Here is an 18,445-nt window from a genome sequence, read left to right on the forward strand (position 1 = left end):
TAAATTGTTACATAAATCCTTTATGTGTGTATATACTGTATACACATCGAAATCCATAATTCATGTTGTTTCCTTAGTACCATGAAAGTATGATATGTATAGTTAAAAAAAAATCCTTGGGTTTAAATTTAGTTTTTTCTTATCAACCTGATACAGTTGTAGCCAAAACATTAACAGTTTGCATTCCAATTAGATCTTTGAAAAACAGCAGAAGCATTCCTGTTCCAAAGTTGCTGAATGTTTAATAATGGCAATTTGGGCAGAAAAGCCAGCCTAAACTAAGTTATTTTAAAATTTTCAAGTTAAGCAGGTGCTTGTAGCACTTCTGTTAAAATAAACTAAATTATCATGATCATATCCAGAATTACTAGCAAGCCAATGCCTTAACACCAATTTTCCTAAGTTTAGATGATAATTAGAGCAGTGCAGGAATCAGTTTTAGGCCACTATCTATGTATTTCATTCTAATTCACTGATTGCCTCTGCTTCAAAACAGTAAGAACCCTGCAAGCACAATTTTGCTGGCTTCTGTGCTTAGACCTGATTTAGCTCACTTTGCATGACATTGAGCCTACCCTTAATGCATATTTTCAAAGTCGATCAGGTAATATTAATGGGGAGGAACTTCAAAAAATACAGATCTCTGGGTTAAGATATTGGCACTAGAAATTGGCTCTGCACTGGGAGTTGTCTGACAATCTATCCTAGGGACGTGCTTCATGGTTCCTGGCTTATTTGACATCTTCACCTTCCTCCGCTCATTTCTTTCTCTTTTGCATTTCTTTCTACTTCATAAGGAGGGAGGCAAGAGCACCTCCTACTTGGGCACATAAGTGAGGATGGAGAATTAAACAGGACCTATAGCTTGTACTTTGCCAGACACATCACCTGCTTAACCTCTCTCTCATGGATATTTCTGCCGCGCTTCCTTTTGCATAGCAAGCCATTCCTGTCAAAACAGAATTCTAATCAAGTTTTGTTAGGCTATGGAAGGATAGAAAATAATAAAACAAGAAGTGTTCCCGAAATACATTGTTTTCACTATTTAACCTTGAATATATCTACTGTATAAGCTTCCTATTCAGACAGGCCTTTGGAAATGAAGGGGCAGGTGTTGTTTACAACTGAGCTGCTATCAGGGCAAACTGTGTTTGGATGCTGGTTTTAAATGTGTGTGTCGTTGCATTTTAACTGTTGTTGTTAACTTATTTGGTTTTTGTTACTTTGTATTCTATAATTATGTTTTTAAAAGTTGAATCCCAGTTTGAGAGAAGGGCGGGATATAAATAAATAAATAAATAAATAAATAAATAAATAAATAAAATTAAATAAATAAATAAATAAATAAATAAATAAATAAATAAATAAATAAGATAGAGCTGGCCTTGATCTTTTGCTGAACATTCCCTCTACCCCAGGTGAAACTGGAAATGGCAGTTTTCTTTTCTTTTCTTTTCTTTTTTTACATGGAGACTGGTGTACAAGCCGATATATTGCAGCACTTTTCAGTGACAGGAAGAACTCTATCAGTGAAAGGCAGATTGGCCGGCTTGAACAAAAACAAGAACAGTCCGTGCTTTCCATTATGTTGTTTTTATGGTTTTCTTTGCCACTGCTAATATTTTATCCTTCATGTGTGCACTATGCAAAACATTTGTTCATTCATCACTTCTTGTTTCCTGTAATTCTGGGATGTGTGTCTGCATATTTAACCCTAAATCTCTCTTACCAACCCTTTAAATTTGTTTTTCAGAACATGGGGAATTCGTATGCAGGGCAACTGAAATCTGCCCGTTTTGAAGAAGCCCTGCACAACTCGATAGAGGCCTCTCTAAGATGCAATAGTGTGGTTCCTCGCCCCATCTTCTCTCAGCTGTATCTTGACCCTGAGCAGCCGATTTTGCCGGAAGGTAACCAAGCAAGTATGGCATGTTTCAGTTGCCCTTCTTATCCTGGATAAAACGTTGCATATTTTTCGTTGAAAATAACTGCCTAAATATCTTCTCCTACCGTCACTTAAATGCAGGCCTCTTGTCTTTTTTTAAATAATGCTTTCTAGACGTTAAACCAAAAGTGGAAGAGCTGGACAAAGAATTGATGCAACGTTACACCCAGAATGGAATTTTGGATTTTTCTACTAGCCAAATAATTAATGAAATGGAAGAAGATGAGGAGGATGAAGACATGTCTGATTCCAATAGTCCACCAATCCCATATTCACAAAAACCTGCCCCAGAAGGGTCTTGCACTACTGATGGTTGGTTTAAGCCTTACTTATCTAAGACTTAACTTGAATTAGAATTTTTCTTTTGCAAAAGGCTACACATAGGCAGTTATGATAGCATTAATGTATAGCATTTTCCCGAAGGATAGCCATATTAGTCTGTTACAGCAAAAGCAACAGAGTTGTGTGTCATCTTGGAGTTAGCAATGCAATTATGTAAATGTCTACTTCAAAGTTCTACTAAGTTCAACAGGCTTACTCCTGAGTAAATAGATACAGGAGTTCCATCTTGCATAACAATTTTCTTAGTCTTCAAGTTGCCACAAAACTCTGAATTGCATTAATTTAATGTATGCAGCTGTGATTCTGTGCTCAGTTACATGTCCACGGCTTTCCATTCAGTCTGAATGAGCTTTTGTTGTATGTAAAGTAGATGCAAAATGTTTTGATCTTTTTGTAATTCATACGACTTTGAATTGCAAGCAATAATTGTGACAGTTAACGTTGTATTGCTTGAGGATATTTTAGTGCCCATAGTAGCAGGCCAGCCGGCCCATGAGGCAAGGTGAGGTGGCAGGATCTGCAGGTGGAGCAAATCAGTTTCCAAGGAACGTATTGCTATTTAAATCCAAAAATTTATAGTAAACCTGGGAAATGCTTTAACAAGAAGACTTTAATAGGCTACAGTGAGCATTTGTAATATTCCTATAAAATTATAAATGAAATTAATATCTATGGACAGCTTCTTTATAAACAAGGCTGCCTTAGTTTGTGATTTTTCTGGAGTGTTGCAATAAGATGTGGGCAAATGTTGTTGTTTTTCCTTACCCACACACCTTTGTTCAGTTTCCCATCACCTTAATAGCTGCTGGTTTCATGATTAGTGTCCTTAACAGAGCATCCAGGATATGTGTCAAGCACAAATAATACCAGTCAAGTTGTTTGGTTGTAAACTGCCATTTTTCTGCACTGTGTGAGAGCTGACACCTTAATTTCAGCACCAATTAGGTAGCCAGGTATTTAATACCTGATCAGCTGCTGTGAAGTTGAAAGTGGAAGAGACTGTGAATTGCAATTCTTATGCAGATCTTGGTGGGTAATTTCTTATGCCTTATCTTAAAGCAGCACAATAACAGGTCTGTACCCCACAGAGGGGATGTTAATTGTTAGTGTTAAGAAAAGAGGAGTGGGGAGTGGAGAAAGGGATGCAATCTTTGCTTTACACAGCATCAGTGCTTTTGTTTTATTTTCACAGCTGTGTTGGTCAAACTCCTTTCCTTTTAGCATATGAGTTCTGTGAGGTTTTTATTTTATTTTAGATGAGGTGATTGTAGAATGCAGTCTCTCATTGGCTAAAAAAACAGTCACTGAAGTTTTTTGGAAAGACAGAAATATTTTAGCAATTTGTTCATACTTAATGTCTTTATCGTTTTGCTTTATCATTAACATGTTGCTTTGCATTATTGAGGTGTTCAGCAAACTTTTCCAGTGTGTTTTTGCAAGGCCTGGAGAAGTAACAGTCATGTTTGCAGAATGCACTGAGGGATTTAGTATTTCAGTGCTCCACACTGGAGGCAAAGATTCACCCCTTGAAATTTACATAAGGTGCTACTTCACTTCATCATCCCTCCACAGATTTTTGTGCGTGTATCAAGTCCCCATGAAATAAGTGGCAAAGTTCAAGTATTTAAAATAATAATAATTCCCATTTGAATACATTTATTATAGAATTTATTAGTTGTTTTACGTTAGCGATGGCAAAGCAGTATCCCAAAAGGTGGAGGAATCCTTTAAAACAAGAAAAAATAATAAAATCAATATAGATACCAGTAGTAAAATTCAAGGTATTTGACAATGGACATGGCTATATAATGGTAACTGTAACCATGTGGAAGTTTAATTATTCAGTTGCTTACAAGTTCATTTTAAATTCTATATTCCATGCCTTTAAAGTCGACCAACAAATGTAAACATTCAAGAACCAATGCTTGTCTTTTCAAAAGATGTTTGTTAAAGACAGCGAAGACCTTAGAGCCCTTAACCTTACATTCTGGATATCATGATTGATCTAGTTCAGTGGGTCACAATTAGCTAAGTACTGCGACCCCCCCTGTTTTTCAAAAGTCAAGCCATGGACCCCCTACTTTTGAAAATTTTGATATCTCTATTGTAGTTTTTGCTATGTGAATGGTGGTTCAGACCCCCTGGGAAGGTTATGCAGACTTCCAGGGGTCTACGGACAACCATTTTGGAACCACTGGTCTAGATGGTGTACATGCATTCAATGTAACCATGGATAGTATAAATGTGTATGCCCCTTGTGAATGTAAGCATGTTGCCATCAGTCAGTTACCGGTATATTAGACAAAATAGGTAATAAACACCTGCTGTCGGTTACATTGTTTGCGATCTAGCAAAAGTTCACTCCAATAGCATAGTCAGGCCACTGGGATTCGAATCAAACTATGTCCCATCAACTTCAATAGGTTTTAAGCAAGAATTTTTTTTTAAGATACATGTTTTAATATAGTTTTTATTAAACTTTTTTGTGTTGCAAAACAAACAGGTAAACAGAGAAAAGTGCATCTACACTCTCCATTTTCAATTCATTGTCTTTTTCAAAGTTCGGTTCCATTTAGTGAGATACATTGTTGTCATAGATATCTTGCATTTGGGGGAAAGGGGGAGGGGCATTTTTTTCAGATAATAATTTATAATAATAATAATTTATTATTTATACCCCGCCCATCTGGCTGAGCTTCCGCAGCCACTCTGGGTGGCTCCCAATCGAGTGCCAAAAACAATACAGCATTAAACATTAAAAACTTCCCTAAACAGGGCTGCCTTCAGATGTCTTAGATTAAATAATTTGTGAAACAGAAAGGAAAGTTGGTTGTGTTGATCCATAAGGAAAAAAATCCATGTTCAGGCCTAATAAAGATAGATAGCCTGGCCATAGTTTTACACACAATTTGAGATTACTCTTGTTAAACTGTGGGGGATGTTGATTCAGTTGCTCTTGGGGCAACCCCATCTGCATTTCTTTAGAAGAAAATGTAAGATTTTTTTTACTTCAGAGAAGTAGATTTGCATTCCTTAATGATTTCTTGCTTTGAGCTAACACTGACATTCCTGGTCCAAAATGCTATTGTCTTTGCTGAGACAATACCAGAAGTGCAAACAAACTCTTGAGTACTTAAGGAAAATAACAATGAACTCTGCCTTAAAACAACAACCACTAATGGTTTGTGTCAGCTAAAATGGAACAGGTTGCCTAGCTTCAGAACTTTTCAAATGTTAAGAATATCATTAAATGCTGTAACTCTTATATTCTTGGGAGTTCAGAGGCCAAGTTTAAGCTTCAGCTGTAGATACAAAATAAACAGCATCTCACATATATTTAATCTTTAATTTCTAGTTATATAAATATATGTGAGCTTGTCTGGGAGCTTTTTATTGACCGCAGAACAGAATAAGAATGCTTTGAGTAAAGTAATAAATATATTTGGTGTATTTTCTCTTGGAATGATGCATTTAATTTGAACATGCTTATTTTTCTTTCTATTCCATATTTCCCCTCCCTCTTACCTAAAATGTCCCAAGTAGGAAGGGATATCTATCCATTGTAAAGAGTTGCATCTGGCCCTCCAGATGTTTTGTGACTACAACTCCCATCATCCCTGACCACTGGTCCTGTTAGCTAGAGATGATGGGAATTGTAGCCACAAAACATCTGGAGGGCTGAGTTTGCCTATGCCTGTCATAAATCCTGGCTACGCCCATGGTGTATTGTCAACTGTTTTAAGTCCTGCGCTATTCTCTTTGCTGATTCTTCATGTGAAAGTTTTAATCTGCCCTTAGATAAAGTAAATCTACCAATGGGGATAAATTTACAGCTTCTTCTGACCAGGAAGACCAGAAGCTGTTTTTCAGCTGCTTCTACCTTCTAATGGGGTAGCAAAAAGCTACCCTTTAGCTGTTACTGGACTACAGCACCCATAATCCCTGACCATTAGCTTTTCTGATTGGAGCTGCTGAGAGTTGCAATGAAAATCTAGTATTAGTAGAGCTTACACAAGTAAACATGTATTACTATTCTTTCCTAAATGGAGAAGAAATTGTTGGCAAGGATGAGTTTTTGGGGGTTTTTAAACCACAAAATTAACAATACTTAACTGTTGTAGATGTAATAGAATAGAATCAACATTTTAAAATCAGGTGGTGGTGGTGGTTCTTGTTATTTCTTACCTACTTACCTACTCTTCATCCAGAATAGGCTACAACAATTTATAAGTACAATAATAAAATCAGGTAAAACCACAATCAACAGAATAGTGTATATCCTAAAAAATAAACCTCAGGAGACAAAGTCCCAGGGTAAAGAGGGAACATCTTCATAGGCCAAAAAGTGCATTATGAAGGTGCCAGATGCACATCCATGGGGAGGGGAGATATTCCACAGGTTAGGGCCTTGGTCATATACAACCCTGAACTTCTGAGAGCCGTGGAACTAGGAGCAGCTCTCCTCACCCCTACTACATAATAGCAGAGAGTCTTTTGTGCTGATAAAAGCTTCTTGCAGACAGGTTCAGGGAGCCTTTGTTCAAATACTATGCTTAAAATTCACTCAAACCAGATGGCTTTAGTAATGTCAAATGCAATACAGTATTTGAACTTTCAAGAGTTAATACTCATTCAGGCACACCCACATACGGTGGAATAATGATGATAGCAAATAAGACATCAAAGCTGCTTGCTTATCACTTGTGGTATTTGTTTCCCTTATCAGTCATCTCTGGGTAATTCTGGCCATGGCAATGCTCTTTATATAACACAGCAGTAATCACTACTGTAAGTCCCAGCAAGAACTCTGAGACAGTATCTTCAATAACAGCTGTCAAAGATAACTCTGAATGTGTGCATAACTTTGTTTAACTTGAGATATTTATATCCCAACTCATCGCAAAACTTTGAGGCAACTTACAATATATAAAAACATAAGAGAATTAAATATAAACAACACTATAGTCAGTTTGATTCCCTCCTCCGGAAAAATGAATTTTTTTAAAAAAATGTGTCCTTCGGAAAGATGATAGTTGCAAATAATAAATATTCAGGATTGTAACCCCAATTTATGGGAAATAAAAACCTGGGGAAATATTTCGATGTCGCTAAAATTTCCAGTAGAAATATTGGTTTAAAAGGCAAAACAAGTCTGCTTCATTGCCAGTAGCTATCGCCCTACAATTCAGTGGGTCAGACTGAATTGTAAAGGGAGAGAGAAAGGGGCCTGTACTCTTTCTTTGCGCCTGCCTTGCCTCTGAGATACACTGAGAAAACCTCACTGTTAATTTATCAACAGGTTTTTCACAAAAAAATGTGGAATAAAATTTAATAGGACAAATATTACTGTATTTCATGGTAGTTGCTTAACACACAAACTGCTATCTTCTGTCACAGGTCTACATTTGTTTCATAAATTACTAATTTGTCTAGTGCCCTTTGTCCATAGACTTTATAGGGCTTGGTGAAATATTGAAGCAGGGCAGGCAATTGTTTCATGAGATCTTTTGCATGGAGGGCGTGGCAGTATTAGGCTTAGTTGTTCTCCTTAGTTGCTCTGAGTAAGTGGATCAAGACGACAGTAAATCACTTGTAGATATTTCATGATGTATTATTTCTTTTCAGGTTTTTGTCAAGCAGGCAAAGATTTGAGGTTAGTTTCGCTGTGTATGGAACAGATCGATATCCCAGCAGGATTCCTGTTAGTAGGAGCCAAGTCTCCAAACCTTCCCGAGCACATTCTAGTCTGTGCTGTTGACAAGAGGTTTTTGCCAGATGACCATGGAAAAAATGCACTTTTAGGTAAAAGGTTTTCATTAATTATTCTTCATGTTTTATGATAAATGTATAATTGACCAAAGCTTTGGGTTAATGGTAGGCTAGGCCAATTCAGTACATGGATTTCTCACCGGAATATGCAGACATTTGTTTTTAAAGCTTTTTATAAACAAAGCATGAATCCAGTTTTTCAATTTTAATATCATTAAAGCAAGGGTGGGGAGCCTCTAACTATCCAGATGTCATTAGACCAACTCCCATCAGCCCTAGCCAGCATGGCCAATGGTCAGGTATGATGAGAGTTGTAGTCCACCAACATCTGGAAGATAAGAGGTTTCTTACACTTGTGTAAGATTTCCCAAATCCTCAAAATATCCTGCAGTCCTGTACCTACTTAACCTGGTTTTAAGCCCATGGAAATCAGTGGGACTGACTTTTGAGGACACATGTAAAAGATTGCCCTGATTGTTTCTCATACTTGCCATAGAAGTCCATGCCCCATTATGTGCAGCCCATTGTTGACCAGAGGTTTAAATAACCACTTTCTGCTTAATAGGGGCAGCAAGCAATTGCCCCAGATGAGTGTTTCAGCTCTTGGGTGGAGTTTCTCTAGGCTAGGATCAGGTTTATCAAGTGAGGATAGGCGTGATTCAGTAGAGCCTATTTGTGACAGGAATGTAGAATCTGAGATAGTCCAAGGCCAGAGGCAGGAATTTGGTTTGCTGGACACAGAGGGAAGATAAGGGCTCTGGAGTCTGGAACACGCTGGACAAGTATTTTGACCCCTGGGAAAGATGATGCCTGGATCATAACATAGGAGCTCCAGGTCTTCATGACATGTTGCTCAGACTGGGACATCAGTTATACAGAGAAGAATTGCATGTTGTTGGAATCTGGGTGGTGGTGGTGCCTACTTTTTGCTGACTCAGAAACCACCAGCTTTTAATTTCTTACACCAGGGGTGAGGAAATATCTCTCCAGATATTGCTGATCTGTAGCTCCCCACAAGGTGCCTACTTCAAACCATGGTTCATGAGGCTGCTTTGTTTACATAAACCATACAAATATTAACCACAGATCGGGGTTCAGATAACATGCTAGACTGAGTTTAGTGGAAATCAGAAGCAAATACCCTTGAGCTCCTCCGCAAAGCTGTAGTGGAGAAGGAGACTTGGACTGTGTCAGACCAGCATGGCTACCACCTGAATACAAATACTTGTTTGCATACTCAGTTTGCTTTCCACAAATGAAGAGATTTGCACATACCCTTTGCATCCTACATGCATTTTAAGCTGTCACTTGAGTTTCTCCCCTCACCAGTATCTTGAGGTTTTATTAAAACATGTAAAGACAAATTCCGCATGTGTGGCCTGTCCCATTTTCAGAACTACATTCTTGGTTCCCCCTGCATCAGCTTGTCTGGGGGTGGTTTGGAAATCCTACATCCCTAAATTCCATCCTATCTGTGCCTTGGCTTGCTCTGAGCTGGAGTGCTGGCTGTTCTTATAAGGCACTCCATGTCCAATCATTTTGAGGAATGGAGGCAATAAATTGGCTGTTTCCAGAGTTTTCTTACATTTCATATGCACCAAGCTTCAATTTTCTATATTGAAACCCACAATGAATGTGTGAGCTAGTTTGGCAATGTTTTCCAAGTATCCTTACATAAATTATAAATATTACTTCTTGAATAGCTTATAGATAACAGGGCTGAGCAATTCATCAGACCCTTCTGATTGGGCTGTGGGGTTTTAGAAACCTCATAAATTTTCTGCTTAATTCAACAAAAAGTGAATTTCTAGTCATTACAGAAGAATTAGGTTTGACATGGTGGTGGTAAAAATTCCCAAGGATTGGATGCAAGCAAGGATGAAAGTATCCCCACACAAATGTGGTTCACGATTTCAAGTTCTGAACCAAATTTTTCTACATCTGGGAGCATAATAATGTAATATTTTCAAATAATAATGCTGCTGAATACATTAGTTGTGGTCATTGTAGCTTGCCTTCTGTCAGATTCAAGAAATAAAAAATGAACTGTTGATTAGGCAGCTAAAACAACCCTCGCTGAGTCCCTAGCTCATGGCTCATGTGTTGTGTGGGTCCTGCTGTTGAACACGTTGTCTAAACGCAGATTATAATCACCAGGGGACAATGTTTAGGAGATGGTTTTGTTACACCTCACTGGCCGATTGTCATTTGCCTTCTGTCGTCATGCAAAGTCCTCTTTGAAATCAGTAGGAAATCTACAATGGGTCAAGGATAATATATAGCCCTAACTTTATCCAGTAGAGCCCAATTAAAGATGTAATTTAGGCCACCTTGCGAAACTAGTTTGACCTTATGACCTTTCTTCCCAAGTCTTTTATGTTTAGAAGAGATTACAGTACTCTTTGGAGTGCTGAGCTTTCAACTTCTGTTTCAATGGTACTAAGTGCCTTGCCTCAAATATTTACTTATTTATGTCCTGTCAGAACCCCCTGTAAAAGGGAAAAGTCTGCTGTGAAAACATTACTTCTTACATCAGGGAATTCTGTGGACTAGAGAATATTGATTTCTCTCTCCCATCCACTGTAACTACTTTAAATCCTTTTTCCACATAAAATAAATCCAAGGGAAACCAAGGCAGCATTAACAGAAAACTTGAGACGAACATTGGGTTCTGGGTAGAAAATACGATCTTTGCATTCTAAAGCTGGCAAAGAAATATTGTTTTGTGGAAGGATACTGAGGATCTTAACAGAACTATCTGCTCCTCCTAATACTGTAGTGTTGATCTTCTAGAATGTACAAGAACAGGTGGAATCAAGGCTGGTGACCTGGGGAGTAATGATGAAGCTAGATGTCTCTCTTATCCTTTGTTTGTTCTTCAAGCTATTTGTGTGCAACTGGGAATATATTTGTTTCCAAGCAGGAATCTGGTGCATACAATTAGTATAAGAAGCAAAATGAAGAGTTGGGATTGAATTGTTTTACTTCACAGAATATTTTGTGAAGGATTTGATCTGTATTTTCTTTCCCCACCGCTCCTCAGGTTTTTCTGGGAACTGTATAGGCTGTGGAGAAAGAGGATTTCGATATTTCACTGAATTTTCCAACCACATTAACTTGAAGCTCACCACTCAGCCAAAGAAGCAGAAGCACTTAAAGTACTACCTAGTAAGGAGCTCCCAAGGTGTGCTGTCAAAGGGACCTTTAATATGCTGGAAAGGTAACAAGCATCCTGTTAGATACATACCCTTTATTTTGGTTTAGAGAACTTTAAATGTAGCTTGACTAAATAGTAAGTTGCTGAAGACCCAGAAACATAATAAGATGCCCTGAAAGTTTGCTATCCCTGCATGATTGTTTGCATACATCCATGAACAACTGCTGCAGAAATATTCAGAACAATTGATGACAATGTAGTAAGTGAAAGTATTGGATAGACTAGTTCAATATTTCTTAACCTGGAATGATCCAGATGTTTTGGAATGCAATTTCTATCACTCCCAGCCAGCATGGTCGATGGGGATCTATTGGCCAGAACATATGAGGGGCACCAAGTTGAGGAAGACTGAGCTACAACTTCAGCTCAGGTTAGAGTTTAGAGCTCAGTTTAAAGGAAGTAGAGTTAACAATAACACCTTTTCTGATACCTGTTCATAAATATTTATTATGTTTTTATCTCACCCTTCCAACAAAGCATTCAAAGCAGCTAACATAGTTTCCTTTCTTTATTCTCACAACAACCCTGTGTGGTAGGTTAGGCTGAGAGAGAGTAGCCACATTGACATAGTTTATTGTGATGTGCACATGCTGGAACAATGTTCTCCCTGGGCTCACATACTCCACGCGAGGACGAGGACTTTTGCAGCATCTGCTCTCAGTTTCCTTTAATCTCTGTTTTGTTTTTGTTTTGTGTGTGTGTGTGTGTGATAAACCGCAGTCTGATAGAGACAATAAACTGATTGAGATTAAAGGAAGTTGAAATTAGATGCTACCAATGTCCTCCTCCGAGCTGTGTGGGAGGAGAGAAGGAACCTGGGCTCGTTTTAGCTCATTTGTGTTATGCCAAACCATGTTTTAGTGTCATGTGCAACAGAGTTGGTGTGTGCCTGAGACCATTCCTTGTACTTCATAGCTGACTATAGTTAGGTTTTAAGACCCAGGCCCTCCCCATTTGCTGTTTAACACTCTTTTCAACAACACACACTGGCCTTCACTAAACGAACACTAAGAGCTTTGTGAAAACTGCGGAAATCAAAAATTTGGTCAATGTTAATAGAAAGATCAGCTTCAGCACAAAGAGCCTGAAGTCAATCAATCAAACCTTTATTGCATTAGCATACAGCCATAGCAGGATAAAACAAACTAAAAATGGTGTAGACAAGCAACCAAACAAGATTCAAAAGTCAAATAATGTGTTTCAAGAACATTTGACAGTGATGGGCATAGATGGACCTATGCCAGAATTTAAACTTTTTCATTTTGCTTTGTGATTGCCTGAGAGATGAGATCAGAGAGAACAAGAACCCTGGGCAGATGTTAGCCAGTCCTCTGGATGTTTACAAAAGGCTTTCAATTAGCCAGCCATGCAGTGGAATTCCCTAGTTGTCTTAATATTCCTGGTCGTGTGCAATTGCACTTAGTGTTGCTACTCCCTCACCTTCCTGCTCTGTCCTGTTCCCACATGTGGCTTTCAAAAAGCCTTGAGTCTATAACTCTGTGCTTTATTCCATTGCTTCCCCGGTGCAACATTCTAGGTGCACACAAGTGCAGAAGCACTGGTTTTGCAGTTATGTAGAAGCCCTTTCTTTTGTTGCTATACATTTTTAAAAAATTACTTTTGACTTGCATAATATACCACGGAATGGTGTTGTTATTTGGATTGATATTGAGCTCTCTTTGTGTGAAGATGTTCTCTCTCTTAAATCACCCTTGAGTTTTCCTAACAAAGCAGAAGGCTCATATTTGCTGCATGGAATTTAACAGCTTTCTTAGCTGAAAACAGCCCTTTTCTGACAAAATTCCAAGTGTTCCTTTTGAATGAATTTTTATATCTAGCATTTCAAAAATGTTTAAAAAGATTTGTTGATGTTTTTAAACTTCCTTTTTTTGCTGAATTGTGAAACCTGGCTGCCTTAATATGTATTGTAGCTACTTCACTTGCAGAATGTAGAAGCAGGCCATCTTCTTCTGCTAGCCATTCTGCTAAACCTAGTTCTTCAGCGTCTCCATCTGTGACCCCTGAGAGTGGAACAGCTAATGGATACAAGCCAGGGTTCACTCAGACAGGTAAACACTATGAGTTAATTGTATCCTAGAGCTGACACTTGATGAAGCAGTGACTGTGCTGTCTGTTGTGACTCACATCATATGGCTTGGGGTTGGCCGGAAGCCAAAGGCACGAGCCATCCAAGTGTGAGGAGTCTTCAGCACACAATGCATCTCACTGTGGCTTGTGCAGAAGACCTTCTAAAGCCCCCCTGAAATGAATCAAGGTTGTGCTTGGGAGATTCCAGCTTATGTGTTTCTCATGCCAAAGACAGATCAACTGGGAAGAAATGTTTTCCCAGTATTTAAATGGTCCATCGTTTAGGTAACACTTCAGTTAGGATCTCAATGAACAGCTGTTCGGATGAAAACTCTTGTTTTAGTTTTGGTTATGTTGTGTTTAATAAATTCATAGGCTCCTTTAAATTGCCACTGGTGTCTTAAAGGAAGTAAGTTGCAGGCTGTGTTTGGATGACAATCTGATGCTTCATAAACTATTTTATGATGCTACGAATGAGCATTGGAGTTGAGCACTTACCCTCCCGGCCTGTCTCTCCTTGCTCCTCTCATGTGCTGGTTAACCAGCATTCAGCCTCTAATATTAAGCCTCTGGTTGTATTAATCTCTAGGTTAATAAAAGCCAGAATCTTTGCACCAAAGTTGACATGCAGTGTGGGGCAAAAGAGACAGGGCGAAGAAGGTGTGTCTGAGTCCAGTGTCATAAAAAATAGTATATGTAGCCTCAGTTATCCTAGAAAGACCACATATAGCCAATGCAGATAATTCATTTAACTTTGGTTAAAAGACTGAGAGCAGGCCAAGCGATCACACACGTCATTCCCCCTCTCTATTATTGAGCTCAAATTTTACCCACCTGCTTTAATGGTATTTAAGTGACAGCAACTGTTAGCCATGGTTAAGAGTTCTTTTGCACAGGCTCATATTTTCAAATGGCATGCTTCAATAAATAAATATAAATGTATTTTTTTTGTACCTATAGTGCAACATTAAGTGGTAGAACAGAGTTGGCACATTCTATTGAATTGTCTGAAGTCTATGTAGAATTACATAAGCTCTCAAGGTAAATTGAATTCTTCATTGGCCAGAATCCTGATGAAAAGGGTTTGGTTTTTTTAATCACCGGAAAGTTTGTTTTCTCCTACTACACCATATGTCTTGGCCAAATAGGAGTTCTGGGACCACATGGCAGGAAACGATCCTGGTTCCCTCCAGATGTTTGGTACTACAACTCCCATCAGTCCCAGCCTGCTGACCTGGGAAGACTGGTTTGTGCCAATGACAACTCTGGCCATAAAGGTTTACATTGTAAATGTGCCTGTATCTAAGAAAAAGATCAGAAACCAAGACTTGGTTTTCAAACAGCTTAGTTCCTGAACATTTTGGCTTCCGAATGTCACAAGCCTGGAAGTGACTGTTCCAGTTTGCGAACTATTTTTGGAAGCCGAACATCTGACGGGCTTCCACAGCTTCTGATTGGCTGCAGGAACTTCCTGCAGCCAATCAGAAGCCGTGATTTGGTTTTCAAACATTTTGGAAGTCGAACGGACTTCCAGAACGGATTCCATTCAACTTCCGAGGTACGACTGTACTTTATTTGTTCTCCAGTGATGTCAACAATAAAAAAATACTGGGTTTCAAGAGTCTGTATTTCGACACACTTGAAGCAATGTAAATCATTATTACATTGTGTTTGAAACTTCTAGACCAGATTATTAAGGCTACAGCCCTGTCCACACTTTTCTGGGAACAAGACCCATTGATTTCAGTGGGAATTATTTCTGGGTGACTCTACTGTAAGAAGCCCCAAACCCAATGCAAAGAACGTTTTCTCTGTGTTTTGTGTGTGAGAGAAGAGAGAACAGGGGGTAGGGAGAGAGAAATATTGGCTTTGAGGCTTCTTGGCATAGAAACATGTAGTCATAGGAGAACCTATTCTACCTAGAACAGAGGTGGCCAACTCCCAAGAGACTGCGATCTACTCACAGAGTTAACAACTGGCAGTGATCTACCCCTTTTCGGGGGGGTTCAGGTCAAAGTTGTTCAGCTTTTTTTAGGGAGGAGGAAAGCCCCGTTTTCTAGTGGTTCAGGTCGAAGTTGGTAAAAAATTTTGGGGGAGGAGGAAAACCCATTTTTTAGGGATTCAGGTCAAACTTGTTGAGCTTCTTTGGGGAGGGAGCCAGTGATCTACCAGTGATCTACCACAGATGTCCAGTGATCTACCAGTAGATATGATCTACCTGTTGGATGTGCCTGACCTAGAATAATGAGTAATCTTATTACGCCTGCCAAGTCAATAAGCGTACCTTCTATGCTCTCCTTTTGCCTTATCAGCTCATCATTATTTTCATTTGGTTTGTTCTTCCACATCACTGTTTGTTTGTCAGGTCATAGCTGTCAAACCCTTTTTACCTCCTGCTAGAGTTATAATCTTTCAATGAAGACACTTATCACGTTACCTTCATCAATAAATACAAATGCCACCTAATATAATAAAAATTCAAGTTTTATTACATACACCAATCCTGAGGAGCCATGGCTTTTGATAGGATATGAGATTTATATTGTTTATTTAGAACATTTGTATGCTGATTTTCTCCCCAGTAAGTCACGGAAGGCAGCTAACAATAACTCGTTAAAATACCATTAAATCAATCACAGAAATGAAACTGAAGGAAACAGACAGAAAAACATTATCTCACAGTACAAAACTGGAAATAAACAAGCTACAGCACATTTAAAAACAATTCAGCCCTCTTTTACCAGCATGCCAGTCAGATCAAAGCTTCACCAAAAGCAGACCAGAAGAATAAAAAAGTTAAGTGACAAATGTTTGAGTTGTCTTTGCCTGGTGCCTAAAAGAGAATTTAACAATGTCTCAGGCCAATTCCTTGTCATTCAAAAAAATGGAGTGCAGAAACAAAAAAGGCTGCTTGGAGGGTGACTAGTTCATAAATTCCATGTGTTGAAATTGATTCCCTTTTTCAGGTGCATTTTACTATGCTCATTGTAGACAAGGCCAATGGGATTAGGAAATACACAAGATGAGTCTGTTAGGAAGGAGGAGGAACTGGAGTACACAGAATACCACTTTGCAACTTTCATTTTTGACAGTGATATATAGCTGGCTGATGGGAATTGTTGTCCAAAACATCTGAAGGAAACCAGGTTGGCAAATGATTCTATAGGTAGGATGTACAAGATGACAAGGCTCCTGTTCCTCCAACAGTTGGGGATTTCTAGAGGTGCAACTTGTCATGCAGGGGTAAGAAAACTGTTCCTGTTGCCTCTTCTACATAACTATAAAATGCACAGGAGTCCTATGAAAACATCCGGTCCCTGAATCTGGATACCTTACTCATGTTTTCAAATGAAAACCGTCATTTTCTTTTAGGATCCTCACACCCAGTGCTTGTGCATCATTGTGTGTTAGGGTTGTTTTTCTAACAAACTTCTAAGCATTGTATATTTTTAATATTTTAGTTCTTATTTATTTAATTTTATCACTTATACGTTAACGCTCCTAAAATTTACTAAATGCGGAAATTGAGAACAAGGCAGCCTCTGCCCAAAGGCTTGCACTCTAAAACGCATAGCAGAAAAGGAAATAGGGCAGGGCAGGGAAGTGGAAAATAAGTCGAGAGCTTCTGTTCTAGAAATGCTTCGTATTGGGCTTTATATTTACACATAATTCCTGTTGTGTTTCTTTGTAGCTACAGAGTTAAGACTGTTGCCTGAATATAACTAACCCGCAGAGATTATTGTTGTCGTTTTAGTCACTTTCACTATATAAGTCTGTACAGTATATGAAAAAATATGACCACTGGTTTGCCTTATACTGCAGCTTCTAGCTACCTTGGTGACTGGAACCATGATATGTAGATCTTTGTCATGCTGCTGTTAGTTTTTCCAAGCAGAATGGGATATATCCACCCCATATTAGCCCACAATTGAGTGATTCTGGAAGATATGGTAGTGCAAGAGGGTGCTCTTCCAGATTTCTTTGCCATGCTTCCCTGCACTGATCGTTCTCAAAAAGCATCAGTTTTATAGCGCAGTCAGACTTTTGGCAAATGATATTAAATTCCTGTGTCTATTCCTCACCATCATTATTCCAGCTGGCAAACAGCCCCCTTCTACCTCTCTTCCCCTCCCCAGCACTGCACTGGTTGTTCTCAGAGTGTTGTGTTATCTCTGGGGTATTTAATTTCTGCCTTCTGCTTTTTCTCAGTGGTTATTTTCACTGGGGCTGATGTAGGCTGAAACAAACAGGCCCTGTTTACTTTCCTTCATCTGCACAGTGAAATCCAGCATGCATTGTTTTCAAGGAAAAGTCCACTCCAATTAAATGCATATTGCGTAATCTGTTTTGCTTCTGTTAATTATGGGGAGGCGATGGTCATAATTATCCAGGGCTTTCCATGTGGAAATCATGATTAGACTGAATCATTCTGTTGCTGATGGCTTATGAGTCTGACGAGGACTCAGAGGACTGGAGAAGAATTATGGGCTATCACCGTGAAATGGGAGCATTGTCTCAGTTTACCTGCTGTTAATGGGGCACCCTTCTGAATGATAACTAGGCATTATTGAGCTCATCACTTACTTTAAAAGGAGAAAATGGGGCAACAGGATATTGCCTGAGGTGCTTTATATACACATGGGGCAGTGTGAAACTGCGTGGTGCAGGGGGTTCCTACACTTTGGGTGCCTATGGTAGCCAGCAAAACAGTAGCGGACACCAGGATATTTCACCAGTGAAAGAGTCCTGGTATCAACTAATACACCTCTAAAATTGATCATGAAGTCAGGGGTGGCTCTCTGGGTTGGAGACTGTTCTTGCACTGACACTACACCTTGGAAATGAAGCCTGCCTAGGTGTGAAATCATCCTCACACTGTTGTGCTGCAACTTCAGCTTCCCAAGTGCCTCCAAATCTAGTGCAACCCTGGGAAGATCCCTCCTAAGTTCCTAGGTTGAAAGGAAGGGTGTGTTTATCATATCTGCCAGAAGGTGGTAGACCCCTCTCCATGGCCAGCGTAATTGTGGACTCTAACTTGGAGCTTTCCCAGTCCCCCAGAACCAACTTTGTGATTCTGAGCTTGA

At 39.1% G+C, this 18,445-nt stretch overlaps 1 protein-coding gene across 2 annotated transcripts in view; it reads left to right on the forward strand.

The window, feature by feature from the left end:
- GREB1L (GREB1 like retinoic acid receptor coactivator) overlaps positions 1-18,445 on the forward strand; it is a 153,921-nt gene that overhangs the window by 83,489 nt on the left and 51,987 nt on the right. Inside the window, exons 4-8 of one of the 2 annotated variants that reach the window (XM_079982605.1) lie at positions 1,754-1,910; positions 2,060-2,257; positions 7,913-8,089; positions 11,100-11,276; positions 13,205-13,342. In XM_079982605.1, coding sequence (XP_079838731.1) covers positions 1,757-1,910; positions 2,060-2,257; positions 7,913-8,089; positions 11,100-11,276; positions 13,205-13,342 — 844 coding nt within the window. In that variant the 5' untranslated portion in view covers positions 1,754-1,756. Of the gene's footprint in view, positions 1-1,753; positions 1,923-2,059; positions 2,258-7,912; positions 8,090-11,099; positions 11,277-13,204; positions 13,343-18,445 lie in introns of both variants that reach the window. The other variant, XM_079982606.1, reaches the window with a different exon arrangement.

The sequence above is a fragment of the Podarcis cretensis genome, assembly GCF_951804945.1.
Source record: "Podarcis cretensis genome assembly, chromosome: 7".
In the NCBI taxonomy this organism is placed as follows: Eukaryota; Metazoa; Chordata; class Lepidosauria; order Squamata; family Lacertidae; genus Podarcis; species Podarcis cretensis.